The 27,883-nt window shown below is 41.9% G+C and overlaps 2 protein-coding genes across 4 annotated transcripts in view; one reads left to right on the top strand and one right to left on the bottom strand.

Annotated features, from left to right (window-relative positions):
- TEK (TEK receptor tyrosine kinase) overlaps positions 1-26,152 on the top strand; it is a 105,511-nt gene extending 79,359 nt beyond the window's left edge. For 2 of the 3 annotated variants that reach the window (XM_042912225.1, XM_042912223.1), the window contains 11 exons: positions 5,220-5,519; positions 7,405-7,559; positions 9,068-9,278; positions 11,681-11,791; positions 14,048-14,238; positions 14,785-14,898; positions 19,516-19,586; positions 20,634-20,674; positions 21,599-21,695; positions 23,514-23,613; positions 24,413-26,152. In XM_042912225.1, coding sequence (XP_042768159.1) covers positions 5,220-5,519; positions 7,405-7,559; positions 9,068-9,278; positions 11,681-11,791; positions 14,048-14,238; positions 14,785-14,898; positions 19,516-19,586; positions 20,634-20,674; positions 21,599-21,695; positions 23,514-23,613; positions 24,413-24,487 — 1,466 coding nt within the window. In that variant the 3' untranslated portion in view covers positions 24,488-26,152. The remainder of the gene's footprint in view (positions 1-5,219; positions 5,520-7,404; positions 7,560-9,067; positions 9,279-11,680; positions 11,792-14,047; positions 14,239-14,784; positions 14,899-19,515; positions 19,587-20,633; positions 20,675-21,598; positions 21,696-23,513; positions 23,614-24,412) is intronic. The other variant, XM_042912224.1, reaches the window with a different exon arrangement.
- A 625-nt stretch (positions 26,153-26,777) lies between these two features.
- Positions 26,778-27,883, bottom strand: part of LOC122204671 (putative exonuclease GOR) — a 39,729-nt gene continuing 38,623 nt past the window's right edge. Inside the window, exon 16 of the mRNA XM_042912226.1 lies at positions 26,778-26,966. Within this exon, the coding sequence (XP_042768160.1) occupies positions 26,884-26,966 (83 nt within the window). The 3' untranslated portion in view covers positions 26,778-26,883. The remainder of the gene's footprint in view (positions 26,967-27,883) is intronic.

A 27,883-nucleotide genomic window follows, 5' to 3' on the forward strand; every position in this document is an offset into this window, starting at 1 on the left:
GACTTGAAAAATATTCATAATAGATCATTTTTAGGGTTCCAAAGTATATTTGAGAGTGATAAAATCGCTTTTCTTTCAAAATATTCTGCAGCCCAGGAATTTCTGTATTTCAGATTGATCATTTAAAATTAGTTGGGACTTCTTGGGTTTCCTGGTAGTATTGAAAATTTTTCATCATTAGGCAAAGAGTTCTCTTTTGATTCATTGCATTAGAACTATATCTGTGTGTTTTGGAGTCCTTGGAAAGATTAAATATTTCTTGGCCATACCGACTGCCACTTATGTTAGGATCTTGTGGTCCCTTGCCAATACCCGATGTCTGAGGCTCTCTTCAGCTATGTCCTCACTTCCTCAGTACCAAGTGTAGACACGGGCTCTGTTTCTCCAGCCACTGTCTTCTGTGAGTGACATGTGAAGTCAACTGCTTTGTCAGTGTTCAGGAATTCTTCATCAGTTTGTAAAAAATTCTGTGAAATTTAAAGTTACAACATAGTACAGAGAATAGTACTTCAAACACTTACATTCCTACCACCCAGAATTAACAACTGTTAATATTTTGTCATATTTACTTTCAGCCTTTTTGTTGATTTATGGAAGCAATAACACCATACAGACAGATCACAAGCCCCTTGGAGCATCATCCCTACTCTCATTCTATTCTCTGCTCCCCAGAGACAACCCAATTAGGAGTTTGCTGTGTATCTTTCCATTCAAGGTTGAATCAACTCAGTATGTTAATTTCATCCATAAGTGCACATATGCATACAAATCACTCTTCATCTTGCTCTTTGGAATAAACATGATTTCATCTTATCCATGTTCCTTTGTTTAGATCTGATATATCCCTTTTTAACTTCTGCATAATATTCTTTGTTATGACTGTGTCGTCTTATTTATCCATTCCCTTTGAGGTGGGCATTTAGGTTGTCTGTTTTCTTCCTTCCCAACTTCCTTCCTAACTTCCTTCCTTTTTTTTTTTTTTTAACTATCCCAAAGAAAAATGCAACGATCATCCTTTATACATGTCTCCAGGTGCATAGGTGTGAGAGCTTTTCCAGGGAGTATGTCCAGAAGTAGAACTGAGGCTATTTTTCTCTGAAGTGGCTATTCCAAGTGGATGATGTCCAGGAATATGTGAGAGCACCATCTTCCCCACATCCAGTCCTGTATATATATCCTTTCTCTATAACACTTGATGTTGAAGACCTTTTTATTTTTCATAATCTCAAAGGTAAAAAATGGTACCCCACTGTTAATTTCAATTTTCTTTTTCTGGGTAACTAGCGATGTTGAGCATCTTTTCATGGGCATTTGGATTTCCTCCTTTTTTTGATGTATTTGTTGATACACTTTGCCCATTTTCTATTGGTTGCCTTTTCTTACTGATTTGTAAAAAGCTGTTTATATAATTTGGATACTTATTCTTATTACACACATTGCAAATATTATTCTCATAATGTCTTTATTTTCGCCTCGTCTGTGGTGACTTCTCCACAGATACTTTAAATTTTGAAGTAATGAGACCTTTCAATATTTGCCTTTATGGTTTGTACTTTTGTTTCAGAATTATTCTCTATCCCAAGGTCATGAACATATTCTCTGTATTTTTTCTAGTAGTTCTAGTTGTTTTGTATATTTGGGTCTTTAAAATTTAGGGATGTTATTTTGGTGTGTTTTTAAAAAATGTTTTATTTTAGTTTTGAAAAAGAGAGAGAGGGAGGGAGGGAACAAGCAGGGGAAGGGCAGAAAGGGAGACATAGAATCCAAAGCAGGCTCCTGACTCTGAGTTGTCAGCACAGAGCCTGACACGGGGCTGAAACCCACAAATGGTGAGATCATGACCTGAGCCAAAGTCAGACATCTAACTGACTGAGCCACCCAGATGCCCCTATTTTGGTGTATTTTAATCTTTTTAGTTTTAGTCTTATTTATTCACATATAGCAAGCTAATGGTCACAATGCCATACTTTGAGTAGTCACAGCCTAGCAATTTCATCTGGTCCAAGTGTAAGGGGTGGAATGAATTAAATTTGGCCTATGGCCCCAAACGTATGTAAAAATAATACATGTGTGTAATTTTTTTTGCATACGTATATGCAGAGTATATCATTTGACACTTAACAATTACTTTGTAAGGAAATTAGAATAGGAATTGTCATCACATTTAACAAATGAGGAACCTGAAGCAAAGGAAGGTAAGCAACTTGACCAAAGTTATTAAGCAAGTAAATCGTGGGGTTAGGACTCGAAATTGCATATTTTAATTCTATGTTTTGTTTGTTTTTACTAAACCAGGATACCCATTAGTCTCTTTGGATGGGCAACGAACAATTGCAAAAAGAGATCGCTTCTTGGAGAAGTTCATTTTGCAGTCATATCCCATTTGTAAATTGTTTGGTTAGCTTTTCCTAAAGTGTTTTAAAATCTACTTTAGAACCTACCTGGTGAAACTGCAAAAATGTAGATGGCTGGATTCAGACTCACTGCATCTAAACCACAGATCCACTAAGCTAGTTCAAAGGGTGACTTCTTTCAGGCATAATGTGGATAAATTGGTAGATGTAAATTTGTGCTTTTTAGTTGGCATTAAAATTAGCAGGTGTCTGCAAGGCACTGCTTCTTTTTGTGACAGCTTTAGATCTACCACTGGTTTATCAAGTTGAATATTTTTTTTGAGGCACCACTATATAAAAGTTAATCATGTGTTAATAGTAGTCTGAAAATGGTAAGAATCCAAATATTCTGTCATCTCCTTATGGGAAGGAAGATTATTCTATATTTTTATAAAAATATACAAAATCTTGGTAGTGGAGGCAAAGGAAGTTAAGACATATTGTTGATGAATCAACTGTGGTTTGGGACATAGAAAATGACCATCAGATTTGGAAGGCCCAAAATCCAATATTTAATCCTCATAAATTGCCACAGTTACCAAAGGAGTATGATCAACGTCATGGAAAGAGGAAATTTAGAATGCAGAAGGATCTCTGAGAATTTAGGATAGAAAGAATATACCTGAAGACATTTCTTGAAGGTTCTGTTTTGCTTCTAAGCAGTGTATGGGGAAAGACAGTAATATATGGGGTGAAGTCGCCTGGGTCTTTTACTTACTAGGACCAGTACAAGTCCTTTCATTTTCAAAGTCCATCTCTAAAACTGGATAATAAAAATCTCAGCACTACTCATAGCCACCTATGTGGTTATAAGGGTCAAGAGGGAACCTGCATATGGAAACACCTTGTCAACAGCCTCACAGATGGAAGGTATAATTGACATCAGGGGCAAGACCTTGGATTCCTTCTTCCCTGGGGTCATACAGAGTCACTCTATTGTATAGAGTCAGCGACTTAACCTCTTGCAGGAGTCCTTTATCAGACAGCAGGTTGAGTGAAAATGTAGGGACAATTCTGTGCCTATCATCTTCACATCTGGAAAACCTCAGAACCTCTCTTTCTCATCCTCCCCCCGAGTAGAATGTGATCTCTATTTTCCCTAAATCCCAGTAGCATTTTGTCTGTTAAGTCCTTGACACATTTTCTTATGTATACACTGACTTGTTACTGCTCCATAAATACATTTCGGGCAAGGATAGGCTTTTTGGGAAAGTGGCTAAGATGATGGACTGTGGAGTCAGACTGCCAGGAGTTGAATCCTACTTCTTCTACACAATATCTATATGACCTTGGTCAAGTCACTTTACCTCTCTGGGACTGAATTTTTATAAGATTGTTAGGAAGAGGAGATGAGTTACTATATGGAAGAGCCTATATAAATGTCAACTCTCATAATCTTTCTGTTCTTCCCAGCATCAAAAACAGTATAATATATGTTTGTGGGTAACAGAATCTGAAGTCTTATTTTAATGCAAGCATGAGCAAATATGTGATATATGTGTTGACGTTTTTCCTGGCTTATGCTATTTTGTCATGTCTTCTGGAGTCCACTTCCAATTGATTGGAATTACCATCTGAGAAAACATCTATTTGCCATTCATGTTTTTTAAAAAATTTATTTCTTGTTTAATTTACATCCAAGTTAGCATATGGTGCAACAGTGATTTCAGGAATAGATTCCTTAATGTCTCTTACCCATTTAGCCCATCCCCCCCTCCCCCAACCCCTCTGACAATCCTCTGTTTGTTCTCTATATTTAAGAGGCTTTTATGTTTTGTCCCCCTCCCTCCCTGTTTTTATATTATTTTTGCTTCCCTTCCCTTATGTTCATTTGTTTTGTATCTTAAAGTCCTCATATGAGGGAAGTCATATGAATTTTGTCTTTCTCTAATTTCGCTTAGCATAATACCCTCCAGTTCCATCCACATATTTGCAAATGGCAAGATTTCATTCTTTTTGTTTGCCCAGTAATACTCCATTGTATGTATATACACCACCTCTTCTTTATCCATTCATCCATCAATGGACGTTTGGGCTCTTTCCATACATTTGCTATTGTTGATAGTGCTGCTGTAAACTTTGGGGTGCATGTGCCCCTTTGAAACAGCATACCTGTACCCCTTGGATAAATACCTAGTAGTGCATTTGCTGGATTGTAGGGTAGTTCTATTTTTAATTTTTTGAGGAACCTCCATACTGTTTTCCAGAGTGGCTGCACCAGCTTGCATTCCCACCAACAATGCAAAAGAGATCCTTTTTCTCCGCATCCTCGCCAACATCTGTTGTTGCCTGAGTTGTTAATGTTAGCCATTCTGACAGGTGTGAGGTGGTATCTCATTGTGATTTGTTTTTCCCTGATGATGAACGATGTTGAGCATTTTTTCATGTGTCAGTTGGCCATCTGGGTGTCTTTGGAGAAGTGTCTACTCATGTATTTTGCCCATTTCTTCACTGGATTATTTGTTTTTTGGGTGTTGGGTTTGATCAGTTCTTTATAGATTTTGGATACTATCCCTTTATCTGATATGTCGTTTGCAAATATCTTCTCCCATTCCGTCAGTTGCCTTTTAGTTTTGATTATTGTTTCCTTCGCTGTGCAGAAGCTTTTTATTTTGATGAGGTCCCAGTAGTTCATTTTTGCTTTTGCTTCCCTTGCCTCCAGAGACGTGTTGAATAAGAAGTTGCTGCAGGCAGGGTCAAAGAGGTTCTTTCCTGCTTTCTGCCATTCATGGTTTATGAGCTGACATTAAGTATCTCTTAAGAACATAATAATCTAAGTGATGATAGTGTATCCTAAGTGAATTAAATTTTTGTTTTAATTTCTAGTTCTCCCTCCTCAACCAGAAAACATTAAGATTTCTAACATCACAGACTCCTCAGCCATGATCTCTTGGACAATCTTGGATGGCTATTCTATTTCTTCTATTATCATCCGTTACAAGGTTCAGGGCAAGAATGAAGACCAGCACATCGATGTGAAGATCAAGAATGCCACCATTACCCAGTATCACCTCAAGGGCCTAGAGCCTGAAACAGCTTACCAGGTGGACATTTTTGCAGAGAACAACATAGGGTCAAGCAACCCAACCTTTTCTCATGAACTGATGACCCTTTCTAAATCTCAAGGTTGGTAGAGTGGACAGGTATTTACATAGGATTATTTCTGGAGATGATTGGGAAAGCCCCATTATCTTAAGATATTTACCTGATATGTACGTCATGTGACATAACTCATTTGTCAAAATAGGTTTCACCATCTCTAGATAGGTTCTTAAAATGAAAATGCCCCTGGGAAGGGATCCTTGTTGATCCATTTTCTTTTGTTAAGCCTTAGACTAAATTATCCCATCACACTCCCTATCCAGCAGTTGAAGCTCTGAAGAATATGAATTTGATTCCATGGAAAAAGAATGTGGAACCTGCTTAGTGGAGGCAGGCCTACGCTGGTGCTTCAGTGGGAGGCTCCAAGAACCAACACCATTCTTTCTCAAATGAACTCCTCTTTTAGCTTGGATGACACTATTCTATTCTGAGGTGTTTTTTTTTTTCTTTCACTGTTTGGATCCAAGTTATAATGTCTCCACATACACCACTAACCCCCACTCTAGTGACAGTAAGCTCTTCAAGACAAATGGAGGTCCCTCAGAGTGCCAAGCACAGGATGCCCAGGGTTTGTGATTGATAACACCTGTTGAACGTAGTTAAGTGAACAAAAGGGACTCAGGATGGGGATTGGGGGCTGCAGCTCCTGGAGCATCCTCCCTTTGAATTCTGTCTGCAACCGTACCTCCCAGCCCTCTGCCCTGTACCACAAGTGTGAGGGAACATAGAGTGATGTTAGATGGAAATTTTGGAAGATTTATATAACCTGGACTAAGGTGTTTTTTTTTTTTTTTTACAGAAAATCTTATAGTAGTAAAAAGTTCTTGGTTTCGAGGGCTACCTAGGGCTTAAGAAATCAAATGAAACATGGATATTTTCAGTGCTGATTCTTTGGAATATTTTTGAAATGTTAAAGGAATTATGAGTCTACCAATTATAGAGAATTGGAGTTTTCAGATGACACTCTTAATAAATGCATTACTTTTATAATTTTTTGTGTTTTGGTAAAATGTGTACAGGTCCTAAATCCAAGCTCTACAAAAATACAAGCAAAAAAATAAAAAAAAAAAGACATAACAAAACAACAAAATTCTCACTGTTCTATTCCAGACTTGTTTTTATGCACCCATGAGTAGAGATAGAAGGAAGGAAAGAGATAATCACAAAAGAATACTTGTAAGAAGATGGGGTGATGCTCTACATACTGTTTTTCGTAAAAATATATTGCATTTAATTTTATTTGAGTTTAAATAAGGGAAAGAGATGGAAAGATTAGACCATAATCTTTAAGTTCATTTTGACCTGGCCCTGAATTTAATGGTTTTTCTCTTCTGTCTCTCCCTCCTTCCCCTCCTCCTTTCCTTCATTCTCCCATTGGTATTCTCAGATTTTCTCTATCAGTTTTTTATATAAGAAAAAAAAAAAGCAAAAAACCTTACAGACTCTAAACTCAGCATCTTAGAACAAGAGAACTTTTCTAGGTGGGGAAATTATTCAGGGGAACTTTAGCTACTTTCCCAAAGTCCTATATCTAGTTAGTCATTCTCACTATTGCTTGACAATGTGCAGTTGCTTGGGCCTCTACTTGGAAGTAAAAGTTGGATAAATGATGAGATTAATAATTAATAATAATAATCAGCACTTTTGTGTTTTTTGGTGTTTTTTTGTTTGTTTTGTTGTTGCTTTTGTTTTTGTTTTGTTTTTTTAAGTCTTATAAAAAGTCAGACTGTGAGTCATTCTTCTCCATTGAGTTTCAGAACATATGAATGAGTAGCCCAAGGTCCCATAGCAATTAGGTGGCAGAGTCAGGGCTACCATGACATTTCTGTTTCCCTGTGATGTCTACCATAGATGGTCTTGCCCTATCTCTCCAAAACTAACCCTGCTGCTTCTCCTGTGTTCTGCGCAGCACCAGCGGACCTCGGAGGCGGGAAAATGCTGCTTATAGCCATCCTTGGCTCGGCAGGAATGACCTGCCTGACGGTGCTGTTGGCCTTCCTGATCATGTTGCAATTGAAGAGGGCAAATGTCCAAAGGAGAATGGCCCAAGCTTTCCAAAACGTGGTAGTGTCTCATCTTCCTACTAACTAATAAGTACAAGTCTGCATGTATGCAGAACCTTCACTTGAAAGATGTGGACCAGGAAATTTACTTCTAAAGCCAGTATTTTCCTTAGGCAGGCCTCATCTTCTCTTTGACTTCTGTTATGAAATGGGAGATAAACAGCATGACTATATAATTTGTTATCCAACCTGGAACAATTATGAGAGTGAAAAGGTTGCTCTCAGTAATTATTCAGGAAGCCAGGGCTAAAACAGGCCCTAACAAAGTGAGCTGTATGGTCATCCTAATGATAAGTCACCGGGGAGACTAATCTTGCAGTATGAAGAACTGAACACTGTTGGTAAGGAAGGACATGAGTGTAACCAGACCTCAATGTCATGGGTAATGATGTATTGTGCTAGACATTTCCTATTTCCAGTTCCCATTTTCGACTTTTAGTATCTCCCACAATCTTATTATCCCATATACATTGTGTCTGTAATATATGTGAATTGTATGTACATGTGTGTGTCTCCATTCCTTTGTACCCTTCAGTCTGCAGTCATAGTTCATAATACCTGGCACTGCATCATTCTTTCGCCTAGACATTTTGATCAGTAACCAGAGTTTACAAAATCATACTTGACCAATATGTACCCTGTTTGATTCCTTTGGTTTTACTAGAGCCTGAATGTTTTTCTAGTGTGTGGTTTTAAGCTCTGTAAAATGAACTTGCACCCAGCTTTATCAATGCCATGTATAAAACATTGAGTACAGCTACACATTCTAGATAAGGCATACCTTCATGTCCACAGATCCCTGAGCTTCCCCTCTATGGAGGACAAGGGGAGCTTATGTTATCTGCTCCATGCCAGAGGTGGCTCAACTCAAGCTTCTCCTGGAGAGAAAGGGCCAGCAAGGGGGCCAGGAGCACGGGAGCTCCTATGATATTGGTGCCTTGTCATTATACATGCCAGCCTCTCAAACTCAGGAGAAAAGGTGATGCTGTGTTGGGCTTTGCTGTAAGCCTCTGTCATCCTGGGGTCTGAATCTGCTCCAGAGTGGGCTCAAGAAGTTCTCAGGTTTAGGATAAGCCAGAGCAAGTGAGTTAGAGTCCAGAATAGACCAAGACTATGTAAGAAAAGCTCTCATGGAGGCATGGCCTCTTACTGTCCAAGATAGGATCTCTGTGTTCTTTTCCAAACCAGAACTAAGTACCTGCTTATTTCAAAGCTCAGTAGAAACTCAATGTGACTAACTCAGGGATGTGCCATCCTGTGGCATCCCTGCTCTAATTCTCCCCTGCCTTGCTGTCTGCAGACATTGCTAATTGATTGCAGAATACCTTCCCCCAATGCCTGGAAGTGTCCCATGAAGCTGTAGACAGTCTGTTAGATGAAACCTATTTCCATCTCCATCCCTAAATTAGTTTCTTGTTTCACTTGGTATGGATACAAACCAGGAGTATTTATGCATGTCAGAATTATGAAAAATCCTGACATAAAACCTTTAAAAAATTATTTCTCCAGAGGGAAGAGCCAGTTGTGCAGTTCAACTCAGGAACTTTGGCCCTGAACAGGAAGGCCAAAAACAACCCAGATCCTACAATTTATCCAGTGCTTGACTGGAATGACATCAAATTTCAAGATGTGATCGGGGAGGGTAACTTTGGCCAGGTTCTTAAGGCGCGCATCAAGAAGGATGGCTTACGGATGGACGCTGCCATCAAGAGAATGAAAGGTCAGTGCTTGGCCACATCAAGTCAGCATTTCACTCGGGCGGGGAGACAACTTGACTTCCTGTTGAATCTTTCCTCTATTCTCTTACATTATTTAAACAGAAAATTGGCATGGTGTCAGATATAGCTGTTCAGTGCAACTGCAGGTGATATTTCCTTTGAGGTCAGCTGGTGACAGGGTCAGGACATAAACATGAAGGCATGAGATGTTTAAATGCCACTGTCTTGTTGCGATGTGAGAATACAGATTCCCTGTCACACACTGCTCATTGTGGTGGAGGACTGTTGTTTCTCTTACTGCAGTGGTTCTCAAAATTGAGTATGCATCACAGTCGTCTGAAAGCCTTGTTAGAAGCAGACTGTTGGGGTCCACCTTGGTTTCTGACTCAGTAAGTCTGGAGCAGGGCCAGAAGATTTGTATTTCTAATTAGATCACAGTGATGCTGATGCTGAGGGTTTGGAGGCCACATTTTGCAAACCACCGTCTTCATGGATTATCTGCATCAAAATTCCTGGAGACGTTAGCAATGCATCTACTTGGCTTCTCCCACTGTTGGATCTCCAGTATTTGAGTTTCTGGGGCAACATGTGAGAATCTGTGTTTTCAACAAGCATGCTCCTTGCTTCTTCTGTACCCTCAAGTTTGAAACCATTGATCTAGGGTCACAAGAATGAGGTGTTTTCCAGTTGTCTTCGTCTCAAGACTGCTTGGTGCCTACCCATCTAACAAGATGGCTAATACACATCTTCTGAGAAAGCTGAATGTCTAGCTCACTGTCTGTACTAGCTGTATTCTCTTCTGTGTGAAGTGGCAGGTAATGCACATGGCTTGATTGAGAAGCTGCATTGTGGCTTCTAGAGCATCTGGGCTTGGAAAGCTGTGTGTCAGAACAGGGAATGTAATTAATTACTTCTGTGGGCCACCTTCACCGTGTGGGCTCTCTAAGGTTGCTGCTGGGTTTTCCTTTCTGACAGCAAAATTGAGTGCAAGAGGGGAATTAACTTGCTCTTTGCAGCAGGTTAATAGAAAACAAATAAAATAAAACAAAATACTGTCAATGCCTAGAGATAGTAGTATGTTTCAAATACACACGTACACATGTACACACACAATCTTGCTTAGCATCCAGAAATGTCTTTTCTGTTTTGATACTTTAGTTACAGGGAGTTTTGGGGAATAGTAAGGATAGTATGAGAAGAAAGGATATAGAATTTTGTAAAATCAGGGCTTTTAAAGTCTGATCTGAGCCTGATGGTCCCATGCCCATGTGAAGAGGTAAAATAGCTTAATGGGGCACCAGGGCAGAAAATGTCTGCAGGGAGAATGATGCATCCAAAGGAAGACAGATACTGAAATAGGGGACAAGGTCATTATAAAGAACTTCATTTTAAATATGCTTCTAAGGCATTAAACCTCGGACAGGGTTTCTGGGTTTCTGAACCCTGGTTCAGGGTATCTGATTTGGGATTGCCTACTAGCTAGTTTTGTGTGTACCCTTACCCCATATGAAACATTCCTGTAATTTCCAAGCATGTTCAGGTAGGCACAGGGCCACCAGCACCAACTGGACCCCCTTCCTCCCTTTCCTACCCAACATTATTTTTCAAAAAATCATAATAGCGCTCTGTCACCAATCAAGGCTGATCAGTTTGTGCATCAGCCAGAGAGAGCTTTCCCTTCAGCCTGGCTGGTACCTGGCGGTTCTTCCTCTGATCCAAGTGGTAACCAAGAGACAGGATGAAAAGAATAGAAACAGATGTAGTTCTGTTTCCTGACCATCAAGCAACTTCCATAGAAATGCCGTTGGATTTGAGGTGTTTTTTGTTTTTGTTTGTTTGTTTGTTTGTTTAGCAGGACTGGTTTGTGGGGAAGCAGGTTAAAAGTATTATGATAAAGGAAGGTGTGTACATTCCCAGTCTTGTTGTACTGAAACTTTGGGTCTGCTCCTCAGCATACGCGTTGCTGGACAGCGGCTTCAGCTAGAATAGCTGGAGTCTAAATAGAGGCTGCTCCATCTCTACCAAATCATCTCACTGGGCATTTGAGAGCTTAAACAAGAAAACTTGAGAACAGTGGTTCTCAACCAGGGGTGGTTTGCCCCTTGGGGGATGTTCAGCAATGTCTGGATACACTTTTGGTTGGGCCGCTGGTATCTGGGGGGGTAGAGGCCAGAGATGCTGCTGAACATCCTACTATGCAGAGGACAGCCCCCCAACAACAGAGGTTTCTGCCCAAAGTATCAATGGTACCAAGTACTCTTCCTAGAGTAATGTCTGATTTCTATACAGTTTTCCAGACCTGATGGTGACTAAGTGCCTCTGAAGGTCCTGGGGAGTGGGAGGGGATAGTTGTTTCTAAAGAGGTCTAACAGCGAGGGATCACAACTCTTGACTTCATTCCCAGAATATGCCTCCAAAGATGACCACAGGGACTTTGCTGGGGAACTGGAGGTTCTCTGTAAACTTGGCCACCACCCAAACATCATCAATCTCTTGGGAGCGTGTGAACATCGTGGTAAGATGCTCTTTTCCTGTCTTTCCTGCCAGAATTTTTGTTTAAAACAGGCACATTCCATATTGAAATTAGTAAATATAACAATCTTAAGAATGCTACCCATTTTTTTTTTAAAGTTGCAGTTTCATTCTGAATGTCTGGTCCTATTTATAGATTGTAATGAGACTTGGGATCTTTTTTGGAGGTAGGTCCCAGGCTGGATCTTTTGCCTTCTAGTGTGGTTCACCCATTAGTGCTCAAAGGTACCCGTGGTTGCTGCACACTGCCATCCTTGCTGATTCAGGGATTGCCTCAGCTACTATTGCTAGGGTTTGGGGGAGCCTTCAGCATCAGGAAGAGTGAAGTGCATTGGCTCTTCTGAGTTGCCTATCTTATTTCCTCCAAACCCAAGACACTGATACTCTGAATGTTAAATCCATGAATGTCAACAACCTATTGTAATAGAAAAGCATTGGTAATGGCTAGGATAAAATAATAGTAATAAACTTATATCTGATAGAACTTCATTTTTTTTCCCAAACAATTATGGGTACAATTATGGTGGAGCTCTACAACTATCCTATGTTGTACATACTCTTAAAGGTCAATTTATATTATTTAGATATAGCTGAGTACTTCTATGGGTTTACTTCAGCATCCTACCTGGGTTTATAATTCTGAATCTGTGCTTAAATTTATGCTTAATTATGATTAATTCCTCATGGAAAAGTTTGATCCCACAAAAAAGCTCCACACAGTAATTATTTCCAAACTTGACAACCTCTTGTTGACTCTGAGGCACAAACACCAACAATAGAAGAGAGACTACTTCCTTTTCCTCAATTTATTAAACTAAAAATACTGGGGCTTCAAACAATATATCATTCTGTGATCCAATAGGGTGTAATTCTGAAAGCTAGATCATGTCCCTTAGGTTCAATAATGAAGTAATGACATTTATTTTTGAGCTATTTCCTGAAAACAGTGGTCAGCATGGGACAGCAGTAAATGAAAGTTTAAAAAAAGTAACCACCGCCAACAGAAAAATGTGTATCTTTTAAATTTTTGCTCTGTCATCACCTTAGCACATAATTGGTTGGCTCTTAAAATTTATAGTTCAGTGAGGAAATGAGAAAGCATTGAGGCGTATCTTGTCTTACAGTGCTACATGCTACAGTACTAGGCTTTTTTTTTTTTTTTTACACCAGAATTTCAATTTCTTAGAATGTCTCTGAAGTTAAAATTCATTCGACATTTTAAATGTAAAAAATGGTATACCAAAAAATTTACCTTTAAAAGACAGTAAAACCACTCTACTTTTCATTGACTCAAAAGATCAATGTTTTTGTGAAAGAAGATTAATTTTATCAAAAAAAAAAAAAAAGAAAAAAGGAAAACAATTTGGGAATAGGCCAAGACAATGGACCATAATTTCTTCTAGGACCTATTGTTTTATTTGTCTAAGTTTGAGTTTTCTGATTTCTCTAAGCAAAATGCAGTCTCTGACCTCAGACTCTGCGAACCTAATGAGCAAGACAGTGACATAGCGGGAGTTTTAGGGGAGCAGTAGAAGGAGGAGGCAGAGAGTTGCCTGGTACGGGTCCTTCTGCCATGTACACTTACTCTTTTTTTTCTTTTGTTAAAATAACCTCAAGAAAAGTTAGAGACAGACTGGAATAACATGCCTGGCTCACGTTAGTTCTCCATCAATACTGAATAAAAAAAATAATAGGTGATGCAGACTAGCTGTCCTAGATCTTCTGGAGGCAAATCTTACTGAGTAGGTGCAGGCCTTCCTCCATGTTAGTCCATGTGTGGTAGGCAGGAGGGGGTGGGAAAGAGGGGACCCTGAGTTCGAGCATGGTGCCCTGTAAGCATGGCAGGAGTGTGGAACTTCTCTCGGTCCTGTTGTCAGTGTTCTCAAGGTTGGTACCGCTAGATGTATTGCCTTTTTTTTTTTCCTTGTTAATGTTTATTTATTTATTTTGAGAGAGAGCACAAGCAGAGGAGGAACAGAGAGAAGGAGAGAGAATCCCAAGCAGGCTCTGTGCTCATCTTGCAGAGCCTGACACAGGGCTCGAACTCATGAACAGTGAGAGCATGACCTGAGCCCAAATCAAGAATTGGACACTTAACTGACTGAGCCACCCAGGTGCCCCAACGTGTTGCTTTTAGATACTAAATTTTACAAGCCATTCCCAAGACCCTAGCACACCTTTGAAATCTCAGAGCTGTTGAGGGCCACTGAGAAGGTGGTGTCTCTCCCTTTCCCCACAGGCTACCTGTACCTGGCCATCGAATACGCTCCCCACGGAAACCTCCTGGACTTCCTGCGCAAGAGCCGAGTGCTGGAGACCGATCCCGCCTTTGCCATTGCCAACAGCACCGCCTCCACGCTGTCCTCCCAGCAGCTTCTCCATTTTGCAGCAGATGTGGCCCGTGGCATGGACTACTTGAGCCAAAAACAGGTGTGTGGTGAGGACCTTGCTTTGGACATCTTTCCTTTGAAATTCTCTCTGGACTCAGAGTTGAGCTAAATTTATACATTTTTCTAGTCAACTTCCCCCCTTTAATTCCTCTTATGATTGTCCTAATTTTAATCTCTTTGTTACTATTCTGTTTATATAGAAGTTAATGCCAGACACTGACAATAACTGTATTTAGTGAATCTGAGCATGTATATTTGATGAGGAGGCTGAACTGATCTTAGCTTCATTTGGATCCAAATGATGCATGATAGCGGAGGACTTGGACGGCAGCAGGAAGATTTAATGACCTGGGTTTTTTTTTTTCTTTTCTTTCTTTTTTTCCTTTTTTCTTTTTTTTTTTTCCCTGAAATGCTTCTCCCAAAACATGATGGGTCATTTGGCCAAATCCACTGAGGATATTAGAGAGGAACTTTAAGGGAATTGGGTTCCTCTCTTCTTTATTTCCCAAAGGTCTGACCGCAGTGGCCTTGTGCCAGCAGAATGAAATGAAAAAAGCAAATGATGTTTTTTTTCTTTAAATTTCAGTTTATCCACAGGGATCTGGCTGCCAGGAACATTTTAGTTGGTGAAAACTATGTAGCCAAAATAGCAGATTTTGGATTGTCCCGAGGTCAAGAAGTATATGTGAAGAAGACAATGGTAAGTTCAGAACACAGACACTGAGGACATCCTCCCCAGGACACCCTCCTTCTCCCAATGGCCCTTCTCTTGGATGCCATTGTTCTTTGGTGACTCAGGCATCTGGCTGGGTACCCCAGTAGGTAGTGTCCTGGCCGGGCAAACATCCTTTCTGAGGTTTGATTGCTAAAATGACTGAAGGCTCCGTCTTTGCCACTGAAGAAGCTACTGTCACATGTGGCCAAGTGATTGAACATGCAAGCCTCGTGGTACAGGGGTCAGTCTACATCCAGGCAGGACCCCTAACTGTCTCACTCAGAAACCTCTGAGGAGCTCCCTCAAATCCCTTTCATGCACAGCAAGCATAGGAGGGACAAAAAAGACATTTAACATACTTTCCAAATCTAAAGGAAAGAAATTAATAAGGTTCCTACCTCACAAAGAGGATCTATAGAGAAATCCCTAACTTCTAAGGCCACAGAAGATTTCCCTCTTTGCCAAAAGTTCTCCACTCCCTCTCCAAGCCCACGTCGAATCCACATTCTGCTGATGACACCTCCTCTCCCAAACAGTAACATTTAATCTTCAAGTAAAGATCCCAGGAGAACCTCACCATGGAAGGAGAGAAGCTGGACTCAGTCAGCTTTCGTTGCCTGTCATAGCTCCCTGGAAATGCCCCTTCCTTCCGGGGATGTGACAGCAACATGGCGCCACCCTCTGCTTTCCCAGGGTGGGCTGGCATGTTCAGGGCCTTGGAGCTAACAAATCCTGCATCATCACATGTGTTTGGTGGCTCTACCCCAGTGGTATGGCTCCCCCTTTCCCAGGTCTGGTGGACATTACTCTGGCTAAGCTTTCCTGGGAATCCTGCGGTTTTCACACGGTCCCTTTGCTTTTGTGGTAACAATTGCCTCGGCAAGGCTCAGGCTTCTGTAGTTACCCTCTTTTTTAGGTTCTTTAAAAAAAAAAAATGCTTATTTTACTGACTGACAAGATAACAGAAACAATATTCAAGAATGTTTTGAAAAGGAAATGACCCACAGTCCACTACCTTAACACATTTTTCATTTTTTACTTCTTGCCTTGCACGAACATACATATTTTTATATAGCTACTATCACAGTGAGCATAACTATTTTGGATCTTTCCAGTTCCCTTTCTGATAAGGGTTTGAGGTGGGGCCTCTTTGGCTCTTAGAGACCTCACACACATCCAGTGGGGTCTTGGATGCTTATCAACATCAACACTTCCAGAAGCCTTGGGCGCCTCCCTGAGGGTTGACTCCCATGCACACAATACTTTTTTCTCTAAGCTTTTCTGAATTTGCCTCCCTCAAAGCAGATGTTTCTCTGCAGAGGGGCGGGGCTTATCTTAAAGAAGCAGGACCCACCACTCACCCATTTACTCCTTCTCCTGGGACACCTGAAGCTTGCTATCTCCCTCACAGAGAACCTTTCTCTTTGGTGTTTGGGGGCTGTGGTGCCCTGAGTGAGGGGGTGGAGCCACTGCCACAATTTAGCCCCACAACATACATATTTTATTTGGATGCTGTCCTCAGATGCCGGGGAGAATGCTGGTTTGCTTGGCGTTTCATAAAGGGCAGTGATTTCTGCAGTCTTGGAGAGCTCAAGAGGAATGCTTAGGGGGGCAGAGCACTTAGATGGGTCAGAACGTAACTGTGTCTGCTGGAAGTGGCTGGGAGAAGTGTCCTGCAGCAGCATGGGGTCTGGTAGGAAAGACATTAGCCCTCAGGCACCGGAAAGGAGAGGGAATGGAGGGAAGCCAGCTCCCTGCAAGAGGGGTGCAGTGTGGCAAGTTACCACCAGAGGGCAGAGTGGCTACCGTCTGTGGACTATTCAAATCTGAGATTTTGCACTCCAGTTGCCCCTCCGAATCATCTGGGGAGCTTTCAAAAAATACTGACGCTGAGTCCTACTGCTTAAATACTATATACATACTTACATACTCTGATTCTGTTATCAGTTTGTGGTTGTTTGTTTTTTTTTTTTTTTTTTTTTTTTTTTTTTTTGTTTAAGTCCCCCAGGCGATGCTAATATTGGAAGTGTTGCAAGCTAACATACTAAGGGATTTGGGGCTTTATTACCATTGATAGATGCATCCCCTCTCATCAATGTCTTTATGACTATAGTGTTTCATGTCTGTGCTAGGTTTGGGGGTGACATAAATTGGGACAGTCTCCACCTTTAAGTAGCTCAGATGCATAATAAATAACATTTCATTAATAATGAAAAACAGTTGATTAATAATGAAAAGCAGTTGGTAAGTGCTGACGGCAAAGAAAGCACAGAGGAGAAATGCACATGGGGACACAGAGGAAGCACACTGAACTGAGCCTGTGGGCAATCAAGAAGGGCTCCGTGGAGGAGGCTAACTCTTGTGTTTTACAAATGTTAAATAGATATGGGAGATATGAGAATGAATTGGAGGGTGCAGTACATGTAAAAGCCTAGAGACAAAGGAAGGTAGGAAACATTTGGGGGACAAGTAATTCAATATGGCTGGAGCATAATGCAAAAAAGAGGGAGAGTTAAAATTCAAGGTGGGAGGAGGAATCAAGGATAAGGTCTTTTTTTTTTTTTTTTAAGTTTATTTTTGAGAGAGAGAGGGGCAGGGGTGGAGGGGAAAAGAGAGAGAAAGGAAGAGGATCTGAAGCAGGCTCTACACTGAGATCAGCGAGCCCTATGTGGAGCCAGAACCCACAAGATCATGACCTGAGCTGAAGTCAGACTCTTAACTAATTGAGCCAACCACGTGCCCCACAGGGATATAGTTTTATTGAAGATTTTTGAATTCCAGCTAAAAATTTTGGACTCAGCTAAGGAATTAAGATCTTGGGACAATAAGGACATTGAAGAACTTTTTAAAAAAGGAACCACGTGTTTGGATTTGCCATTTTGAGCCATTAATCTGGCTGTGGTGCAGAGAACTGATCCTTAGGGACTGAACCTCTAAAGCAAGAAGATCAATTAAGAGGTTGTCATCAGGTAACAGATGATGGTGGCCTGAACCCAGGTGGGAGAGCAAGAGTGACAGATGGAAATGGACAGACCCAAAAGAAATCAAACAAGAATAATAAAGTGCACGTGGAAATTAGTAATTTGGAGGCATGAGGTCAGAAGCTAGCAGGTACATAAAAGCAAAGACAAGACAGAAAATGTCAATGACTCTTTCCATTCCTGTGGAGGGGGGGAAAAGGCTAGAATAACAGGTGTGCCCGGAGGTGAGGTGGGCATGGAGTGAATATTGGGGAGCACAAGAGGTAGGTTTGCAAAGCGGTAGTTTTATAACTGAATCTTAAAGTACCAATCGGGACTTAGGGTCAGAACGGGCTTCAGAATATCTCTACTTCACAAGACCTAGGAGACAGTGGCACCTTCAGGACTAGAGTTGGGGCCCAGGGCATGGCTGATCTCAAGATGATCTCAAGATGGGTCTGGGAGAATGCCTTCTCCTATTTCAGGGGAGCTGAGAAGACCCCCAAATACTCTTGATGTTGTCTTACTTCCTGGCTTGCCACAGCTGAAACGCTGCTGTTAGAGCTTGACAAATCCCTGGGGGAGAAGGCCCTCTCAGTAGGGCTTATATGATTCCTGGAGTGGGTTGATGGGAAGGGAGCCCAAAATCACAGTTTTATTCTAGGAATAAAACTTAGAAGCCAAACTTCCCAATGTCCAGTCATTTTCCCCAGGCTGGACTTAAAGAAATGGGGACAACTTTGGGGTGCCTGGGTGGCTCAGTCAGTTGAGCGTCTGACTTCAGCTCAGGTCATGATCTTGTGGTCTGTAGGTTTGAGCCCTGCATCCGGCTCTGTGCAGACAGCTCGGAGCCTAGAGCCTGCTTTGGATTCGGTCTCTCCCTCTCTCTGCCCCTCCCCCACCCACACTCTGTTTCTGTCTCTCAAAAATGAATCAACGCAAAAAAAAAAAAAAAAAAAGGGACAACCTGGGTGGAGTCAGCACTTGGCCCCCAAAGGGCAAATGATTGTGTGTCATCCCATCTTCAAACCCAGTGTAAACTGCATTGATGGGAGGTTATATCCTCCTCCCCCACTAATGTGGACGCACACTGTTCCCTTTGGTCGGAAAGGCTCTTCTCTCCCCGACCCACCTGAGGACACCTACACATACAGAACCGAGCTCACGTGTCCCCTTGTCTGAAAGTCCTCCCTGTCTCTTCCAGGCGTGGTCGGCCACCTCATATCACCTGAGCCTTTCCCACACTACACTTTGTTTGATTCTCCGTTTCCCTGCTGCCTCTCTCCCTTTTCAAAGCTCTGAGTGCCTCTGAGAGCCACAAAGTGAATCAATGAAATGCCTACCAAAAATGCACATGCCCATCCACACACACATACCCACACATGTTATTTTTCTTTATACAAAACTGTGGTAGGGACTCCTTGAGGTCAGCAGGGTTTATACTCCTTGCACATCTTTGGATTTGAGAACACTCTTGTACATGGGACATAAACAACAGCTCCTGACTGTGCTGTATCTTACATGTGGGGAATCCCAAACACACTTCCCTGTGGGCTTGAGCGAACCACAGCTCCGTGCAAGCTGTGTGCCTGGGGAAGGGTCCCTGTTGTGCCTAAGTGGCATCTCACTTTGTTCTCTCCAGGGAAGGCTCCCGGTGCGCTGGATGGCAATCGAGTCGCTAAATTACAGTGTGTATACAACCAACAGTGATGTGTGAGTAAGCCTTTTATTGTGGAGGGATTTTTTTTTCTCCCAGAAAAATAAGCATCTGACAGAGTCTTAAAGCAAAGTAGGACTGTTATGTCTGTCTGTGGAACAAAAGTAGTCAGTAAGCCCGAGAAATGAATTTGGAGTCTATGAAATAAGCCTCAGAGTAGACAGTATTCAGGGTGTAATGTAAGATCCCTGGTGACAGGCTGTGGGTGTCCTTCTGCCCGTCAAGGAGAAGTGGTGAATTCTCCATCTCCAGAGGAGCAAGAGGCATATGGAGCATTCCTGCCACTCCACTTCCCAGACTGACCTCAGCATACGGGACCCAGAACAGTGAGGGGCAGTTCACAATAGCTGCTGGGGGTCACATGTGGCCCGGGAAAAAGGCAGGCCAGATCAAGGGCCCATGTCTGCTCACAGCCAAGAGAGACAAGTCTCAGGCTGGTGGTGAAGGAAGGGCTGGGAGTGAAACTTAGGCCATCTCCGCTCCCCCACTCCCACCCCCCCATTGACGGGAGGAAACACTGAGGCCCTGAGGCTTGAGATGACTTGTCCAGGGAGTTTAGCTTATGCCAGGGGAAGGGCAGGGGGCTGGCAAGCACTGCTTCCTCACTGCGTGCAAGGTGCCTTTTGTATGTTCTCTTCCATTGTCTCTGCATAATTTTGAGGCGGCAATTGGTGTTCCCACTTGCAGAAGACACGAAGAGGCCTCCAGAGGTTCAGTAACTTGTCCCAGGTGACATGAGTATCAGGCGGCCGAGCCTGGATTTAAGTCCAGTCTGTTGGCTTAGAATTGTACCTGCTTTCCCCAGTACCAGCTCATGTTCTCCACCTAAAGTGAGTGGGCGTTCTCACACCGTTTCCCCGTTAGGATCCTTCCCTTGGCCTAAGAGGAGGTCAGCACAGGCCACGTACAAGACCCTGTCCTGAGGAGCACACATTTAACATTTCCTTTTCTGGCAAAGCATCAGTCACCCTGACTTTTGAGGCAGGAGATTGACGGGTCAACCTGTTTGTTGATTATTGGTTTCCCTACTGTGTCTCCTGCAGATGGTCCTATGGAGTGCTCCTATGGGAGATCGTTAGCTTAGGTGAGTATCTATGTTTATCTACTAGGCGAGACTCCAGGCAATGGGAGTGGACCCCTCCCATTCTCACTCACTGTGGGATCCCACGGGTGCCATCTTTCTGGGGCACCACTAGATGGGACTGGGACATAGAACTTGATGGGTTTCCATGTATGAGTGTGTTTAGTCCCATGTTTCTCTTTTTGAGAGCCCTGTGTCTAATGTCATATTTAGTACTAACAACCTGGTGGCTGTAAACTTCATCATAGGTTGTCTTTGTTTGTACCGAGATGTCACAGAACTGTTATAAGTTCACTTCTACAACTTTAAGATGATATGTTACACAGCCATGAAAAGTCATTTTTGAAGACCATTTAATAGCATGTGAAAACATGCATGCCAAAACCCAGAAACTTCCTTACACGGTGATCCCATTTTATAAATGTTATACATGTTACACATGAAAAACCTGGAAGGAGTCTGTAGGAGAACACTACAAATATTGCTTGCTTGCTTCATGTGTTTTTGTATTTTCCAAGTTTTCTATATTAAATATGTATGTTTTAGAATTAAAATTGGGCGGTACCGATTATAGATAGAATTGTATAAACCCGACCAAGGACTTCCAAATAGGACAAAGATACATCCCATTAGTACAGTAGAGGACTCGTGTGCAGGTGAACTCAGGAAAGAGAAACAGTGTGGGAAACAAGGAGCCACCTTCTGGATCTGTCTGCCGATGGAATGGCCACACTGTCATGCAGTTTGGGGCTTATGTCCAGCTGCGATGTGTGGTGGGTTTGCTCAGACAGGAAGATCATGCTGATTTTGTGTCTTCTCTTGACACACCCTGTCTCTATCCCAGTCTCTGGGCTTGAGGGGCCTGGGGCAGGAGACGCTGTGCTCCACCCAGAGGGGCTCAGGGCAACCCGGTTTCCTGTCTTGCAGGTGGCACTCCTTACTGCGGGATGACATGTGCAGAGCTGTACGAGAAGCTGCCCCAGGGCTACAGACTGGAGAAGCCTCTAAACTGTGATGATGAGGTGTAAGTCAGCCTGGGGCCATTTAAACAAATGTCTATTCAGGGGTGCCTGGGTGGCTCAGTTGGTTAAGCATCCGACTGTGGCTCAGGTCGTGATCTCACGGCTTGTGGGTTCGAGCCCTACATTGGGATCTGTGCTGACAGCTCAGAGCCTGCTTCAGATTTTGTGTCTCCCTCTCTCTCTCTGCCCCTCCCCCCGCTTGCACTCTGTCTCTTCCTCTCAAAAAGAAATAAACATTACAAAAAAAATTAAAAAGTCTACTTTGAGAGAGAGAGTGAGTGGAGGGGGTGCAGAGAGAGAGGGAGAGAGAATCCCAAGCAGGTTCCACACTGTTAGCACAGAGCCTGACATGGGGCTTAATCTCACAAACTGAAACATGATAACCTGAGCTGAAATTGAGTCAGACACTTAACCAAATGAGCCACCCATGCGCCCTGCACCTTAGGGCCATTTTATCTTAACCTTCCCCTGTGTGTTTCTTGGACTGCCACTAATGAAGGGGGTACCTGATTCATACACACATGCGTATATGTATACCTGTACATGCACACACATTGAGATCCTACATACTGCCCCCCCTCCAAAAAAGAAGGGGAGTTCCTTAAACTAATACCATTCTGTAATGGGCAGGGAATTGAGAGCTTTCTAGGCACAGAAATCCAGGAGGAATTTAAGGTGATGATTATCAGGAAGGTTGAAATGAAAGGAAAAAATGCAGAAAAGATCTGAAATCAATTCATGAGACTCTTCATGAGTAAATGCATGAAACCTTGAGACTAACTTTGGGGACGGAGATTTTAGGCTGTGACAGTAGGAAGTTTTTTTTTGTTTTCTTTTTTTTTGTTTTGGGTCATAGAATCTTGCTTCTGCAAGGATTGTTTTCTAGGAGTAAGAATTATACCCAGGGGAAGAATGATTAGCTTTTGTGAAACCACCATTCTCAAAACTGTCTGAGTTAGCTGCTGCCTAACTGGCATGATGTGAAAGCACAAGGCTTTAGGTTCAGCAAAGAATTAATTGTCCAAACTGAGCCATTTCTAAGAAAGAGTGCTATTAATTATGGTACTGATACAAGAGGCCATAAACCTAGACCATGCTAGGTTGATAGCCTTCTGTGCACATAAGGTTCCCCTGAGGCATTTGTTCCCAGTGTGAAAATTTGAGCCCAGTCAGACATTGGTTCTGTAGCCCTGGGGGGAGGGGGAGGGCACTGCCAGGAATCTGCATTTTAATAACGCAAGTGGTTCTGACCACATTTGGGAGAGTACTGTCTTAGACCAGTGCTTCCCAGACTGTGTTCATGCACGAGCAAGAGGTAAAGAAGTGATAGAAGGGGGAAGGAGTTCTGTGGTCACCTTGGGAAATTCCATGTTAAGTCAGGTTAAACAGGTTTTTTGTTTAAATGGCAAGACTTCTCAAGAGTTTGCTCTGCTAATCCCTAAGAGGGAGATGCAGTGTGGAAGTTGGCAAATTTATTAGAGTATGGAGCCATTTTTTTTTAAATAACATTTTGAGAGACACAGTATTCCAAGGGACATGCTGCCCTAGACACACGACTCAGTTCTTTCCAGACAATCAGAAGAGGTGAGACCAAGATCCTGCGGGAATGGTACTCAAGAGAGGCACTAGATTTGCTGGCAGAAGAAAGGGGGTCTTGAGGGAGGTGGGAGGCTGGATCGAAACTCAGTGCTGTACCCTGTGCTGCCAGTCAAGTGTAATGACCATGTGTTGAATGGCTACTTTCTCTGTTTTCCATACCCCACACCGGGCCATGCCCAGGACTGAAGCAGAGTTAACTGGCTAACTCTTTGTTTCCAAAGGTATGATCTAATGAGACAGTGCTGGCGGGAGAAGCCTTATGAGAGACCGTCATTTGCCCAGATACTGGTGTCCTTAAACAGGATGTTAGAAGAACGCAAGGTGAGCGTGGGGCTCAGGGCAGGCTCTTGAGTCAGAATTCCTCATGTGCCCTGTATGGTTAAAAAAAAAATGGCTGATACAAGTCACCAAGTACTTCTGGGCATAGCCCTTGGTATTAGAGGGACATAAAAGATGTGGCCGCTAACTTTGAGGAAGTTACAATTTCAGAGGTGGTAAGATTTCTGTAAAAGAGAGTCACATGTGGTAGAACAGATAGAATTAGCTTGTGAGCCTCATGAGTAATGTGGCCTGATCCTTCAATTTTGTAGAAGAAATATACACAAAGAGGTGAACGTGATGTGTCCAAGGACACACAGCCAGTAGTAGTGGAGCCTGGTGTCCAGTTTCTGTCGGGAGGGGCAGGAAGTCTATCAAAATGTCCAGCAGGTGGTCGGCTATACTGATCTGAGGTTGAAAAGGCAAGTCTAGGTTAAGGAAAGGGATGGCAGGTTACCACAATGCAAGTGGTAATTAAACCAGAGATGTGGGGGGTGGGGGGAGGGCGGTTACCCACAGGGATGGGGACAAAGAAAGTATCTGTAGAGAATGGGACATCTCCGGAGGGACAGCAGAGAGTGGCCTGGAGAGAGAGACAGGGTGAAATCTTACCTACCGAGGTCGAGGGATGCATTTCAGGAAGAAAGTTGTCAAATACAACATGGGAACTTAAGACAGAAAAATGTCCCCCAGGTACCTAGTCCTTGAACCACATGAAGGGAGCTGGGGTATGACTGTAAGTGCCACGTGCAGAGGCAGTACCGGGGGAGCCGGTGTCTCTGACCCACTCTTGCTCTTGTAGACTTACGTGAACACCACGCTTTATGAGAAGTTTGCCTACGCAGGGATCGACTGCTCGGCTGAGGAGGCAGCCTAGGACCAAGCCCACCCACCTATATGTTCTGTCTCCCCTCCACTGGCATGACAGACCCTTGATGCCAAGCAAGCCAGCAAGACTGTGCCAAGAGAGGTGACCTAGAACATAAACATGTACATATATTGCTGTGTGTCTGGGACTTTACCACAAAAACCCGTGTGTGTGAATCTATAGTACACTTTGACTCTCATAGGACTGTATATACTGTTTTGAGTAAGAATGTGCTGAAATCAGAATGCCTGTTTGTGGTTTCATATGCAATAATATATTTTTCTAAAAATATGGACTTTACAGGAAGGTGTGTGAGTACAATTACTATAATGCATAACTCATTATCATCCTAGGTATTTTTGATATTTACCTTCATAGTGAATGCTATAAAATCTTTGGCTCTGTAGAAGAAAGATCTTGTTAGTAAACCTAAGACCGGCCCTGATAGTCCGGGTAAGAAAAGTGGGGGAAATAGGTTAGTTCTATCAGCGTAGAGGTTAACATCTAAAAGAGATCCTGCTGTCCATCTCTTAACTTTCTCCCTCGTGTATAGAAGCCATCCCACTTTCACTTGGTCATTTGTCAACTTCGTCATGTGTTTCCAGACCCCACCAGTCAATCCAGAATGCTAACACCTAAAAGTAAGCTTCAATCTCATTGCATACAAGTCTAAGAATCTTTAGAGAAGTACAAGTTTGATAAATTAATGAGATTTGGTTTTAGTTTCTCTGGTAACATGGATTTGTGCATTTTAAGAAACTGAAGTAGGAAGCCTGGAGTTCCACTTGGGAGACATGCGACATTTGTATCAACTGAACATCCCTACATGTATTGCACGTTGTAAAGTTTCAGTGTTGATCAGTTGTGAGTTTACAGTTTATACCGTAGGCACATGTTGCACTGAGGTCATACAGTAAGTGAATAAATGTCTTGCCTACCCACTTTTCGTCCGGGAATGTTTCTCATAGGTATTGACAAACATCTTTATTATACTTTAAAGTTATCCTCCTTGAACTTGTCAGTAAGATCCATGTAGAGCAGCAGGTGGGTACTCGGCCAGACAGGGGCTCGCAAGCTCCCAGGATTGGAAACATCGAGAAGTGTTGTGTCTAGTTCATTTTCTTGCCAGGGCCATATACCTCCAACTGAGAACTTAAATGAAGAGCCCTTGATAATGAGTCCCAATAGTTTCTTTTGCTTTTTACCCAAATGCTGTAGAGATACTCCTGACAACTGCTAGCTTGAATGTATAGTATGTGGAAATGAACCACAACAAGGATGATCTGAAAATGTAAATAAGATCTTCACATTTTTCATATGGCTTTGGAACAAACGTTAAGGTTTCCCCCCCCCCCGTAATAGTTTGACCTTCTTAATTATGTATTACTTAAATTCATAGTATCCAAAATTTGAATTATTTCATGTCAAGTACATGAAGAGACATGGCGAAGAAGTACTTGCGATAGTAAGAAAAAGATGTTCAATGATAATTATTTGTAACTCAAAATGCCAAGGCAGCAAACCTGAAGTATGTTTGAGGGCCTGTCGTCGCAGGCACTGAGGTCCTTCTGGCACTCAGGTCTCACTACTGATTACTCAGATGCACCTGTATCATCGGCAAAGAAACCTTTGTCATTTTGCAGCATTTTAGCAACATTAATATTGAAGGTTCATCCTTAAGGGTAATCAAACTGAGTTATGTCGTGTAGTTTCCACATCATCAAAAAGCAATTAAGCAAGGAGGAGCTAACTCCTCAAAGGAATTCAGACAATTCCAATAATAGGAACACAGGTTAGAGCATGGTACGTTTGGGGGACCCACAGGACACTGCCTTAGAAAAAGGAGTGGTTATGAATTAAAATCAGGTAACATTACAGCAGTTAGAATAAAAACACATAATGCATTAGCCAAAAGACCTAAATCTTTTTGTTAACAGACACTGAAAATTTACGTTTACTTTGTGAGGAAAACCTATTCTACATATATATGAGACCTAAAAAAAAGTCTGTGTATTAGGTAAAGATGGTTTTAGGTATTGAGAGAGAAAAAGAAATGTATGCAACTTCAGACATGACCTTGATGGAAGTCACGGACTCATTGCTTCAACTTGAAACCATTGTTACTCACTATCAATGAAGAGGAACCGAAAATTCAAAACAAACCAACTTTAATTTACCCATTAACCATTCTCCCCTCAGCAATCATAACTTAAGAAATAAACTATGGAAATTTAGCCTTTAAAATGTAATAAATAAACCTCAACAGCGTTTTCCTTTCTCCTCTTTGAAGAAAAAGGTCAAGAAACTTCATGCCATCATAGACCAAACTCTACTGGCAGCAGTAGAGGCCAGAGGGGTCACTGACACAACAAGGCAGGGACTGCAGATCTTGTCAGACAAAATGATTACTTCCTTCCTTTCAGGTCTTCTTTTACCTTCCAGAGGACCAGTTCCATGCAGGCAGTTGCATTGTCAATTGAATTGTGACCTCCAAGTAGTACAGAATATAAAACAATGTGTTAGACAATGACTGTACCCATGATATCACCCACAGCTGTTCTCAAAACAAAGCCTGGAGTTAATGTTTATAAAAAATTAACACTGGTCACTTAGCAAAATGGTATTTTGTTTGCTTTGTAAATGCTATACATAAGTCTAGATTAGCAAACATCTCCCTTTTCCTATGTAGCCTGTCCTCACATGGTGACTGCTTTGCTGTGACTAGATAGCTCATGGGCGCTCTCTCTCTCTGGAAAGAAGGTCCAGAGGGAAGGTAACAAAGGGGCAGGTATTACAAAAAGAGATCCAGCAAGGAGTAAAAAACAGTCTGTGAGGAGAAGTAGAACTGTCTACACAAAGAATGACCTCAGATACAAGAGTACATGATTTAAAAGAGTGGATGAAATTTACCCAAAATATAAATTCTATAGTTCTGATGAGGATAATAAATGTATGAGATTAAATGAGAAAAATCATACTAGCACTTCTAAAATAGTGGGTGTATTTTTCATTTGTGTTATTCTGAAAAATTCTGAAAAAACAAAACAAAGTATCTGTATTTTTATATAAGCTATTTTTTAAGTGAAATATTTTCATGTGTAAGGCTTAAGATGGATTGCAATAGAACACATTTTATAATAGAATTTTGTAGGAGCTCTTTGAGATGTATTTTTAACAAAGCAGGTAAAGATCCACTTTGAGATTGTATTAGTGTCTCACAAAGAATGAAAGAAAAAGACCATAGGGGTACAATATGTATTTTGTACAATTCATGACATGATCAGAAGGGCTTCCCGTATCTTAGGTATCTTTAGAAACAGCATTGTAACAAATTTTAACATGCTCAGAATTAATTTTCTTACACTTCTGTATTGTACATAAGAGGAAACTATATGGGCATGAAGG

The sequence above is a fragment of the Panthera leo genome, chromosome D4 (assembly GCF_018350215.1).
Source record: "Panthera leo isolate Ple1 chromosome D4, P.leo_Ple1_pat1.1, whole genome shotgun sequence".
In the NCBI taxonomy this organism is placed as follows: Eukaryota; Metazoa; Chordata; class Mammalia; order Carnivora; family Felidae; genus Panthera; species Panthera leo.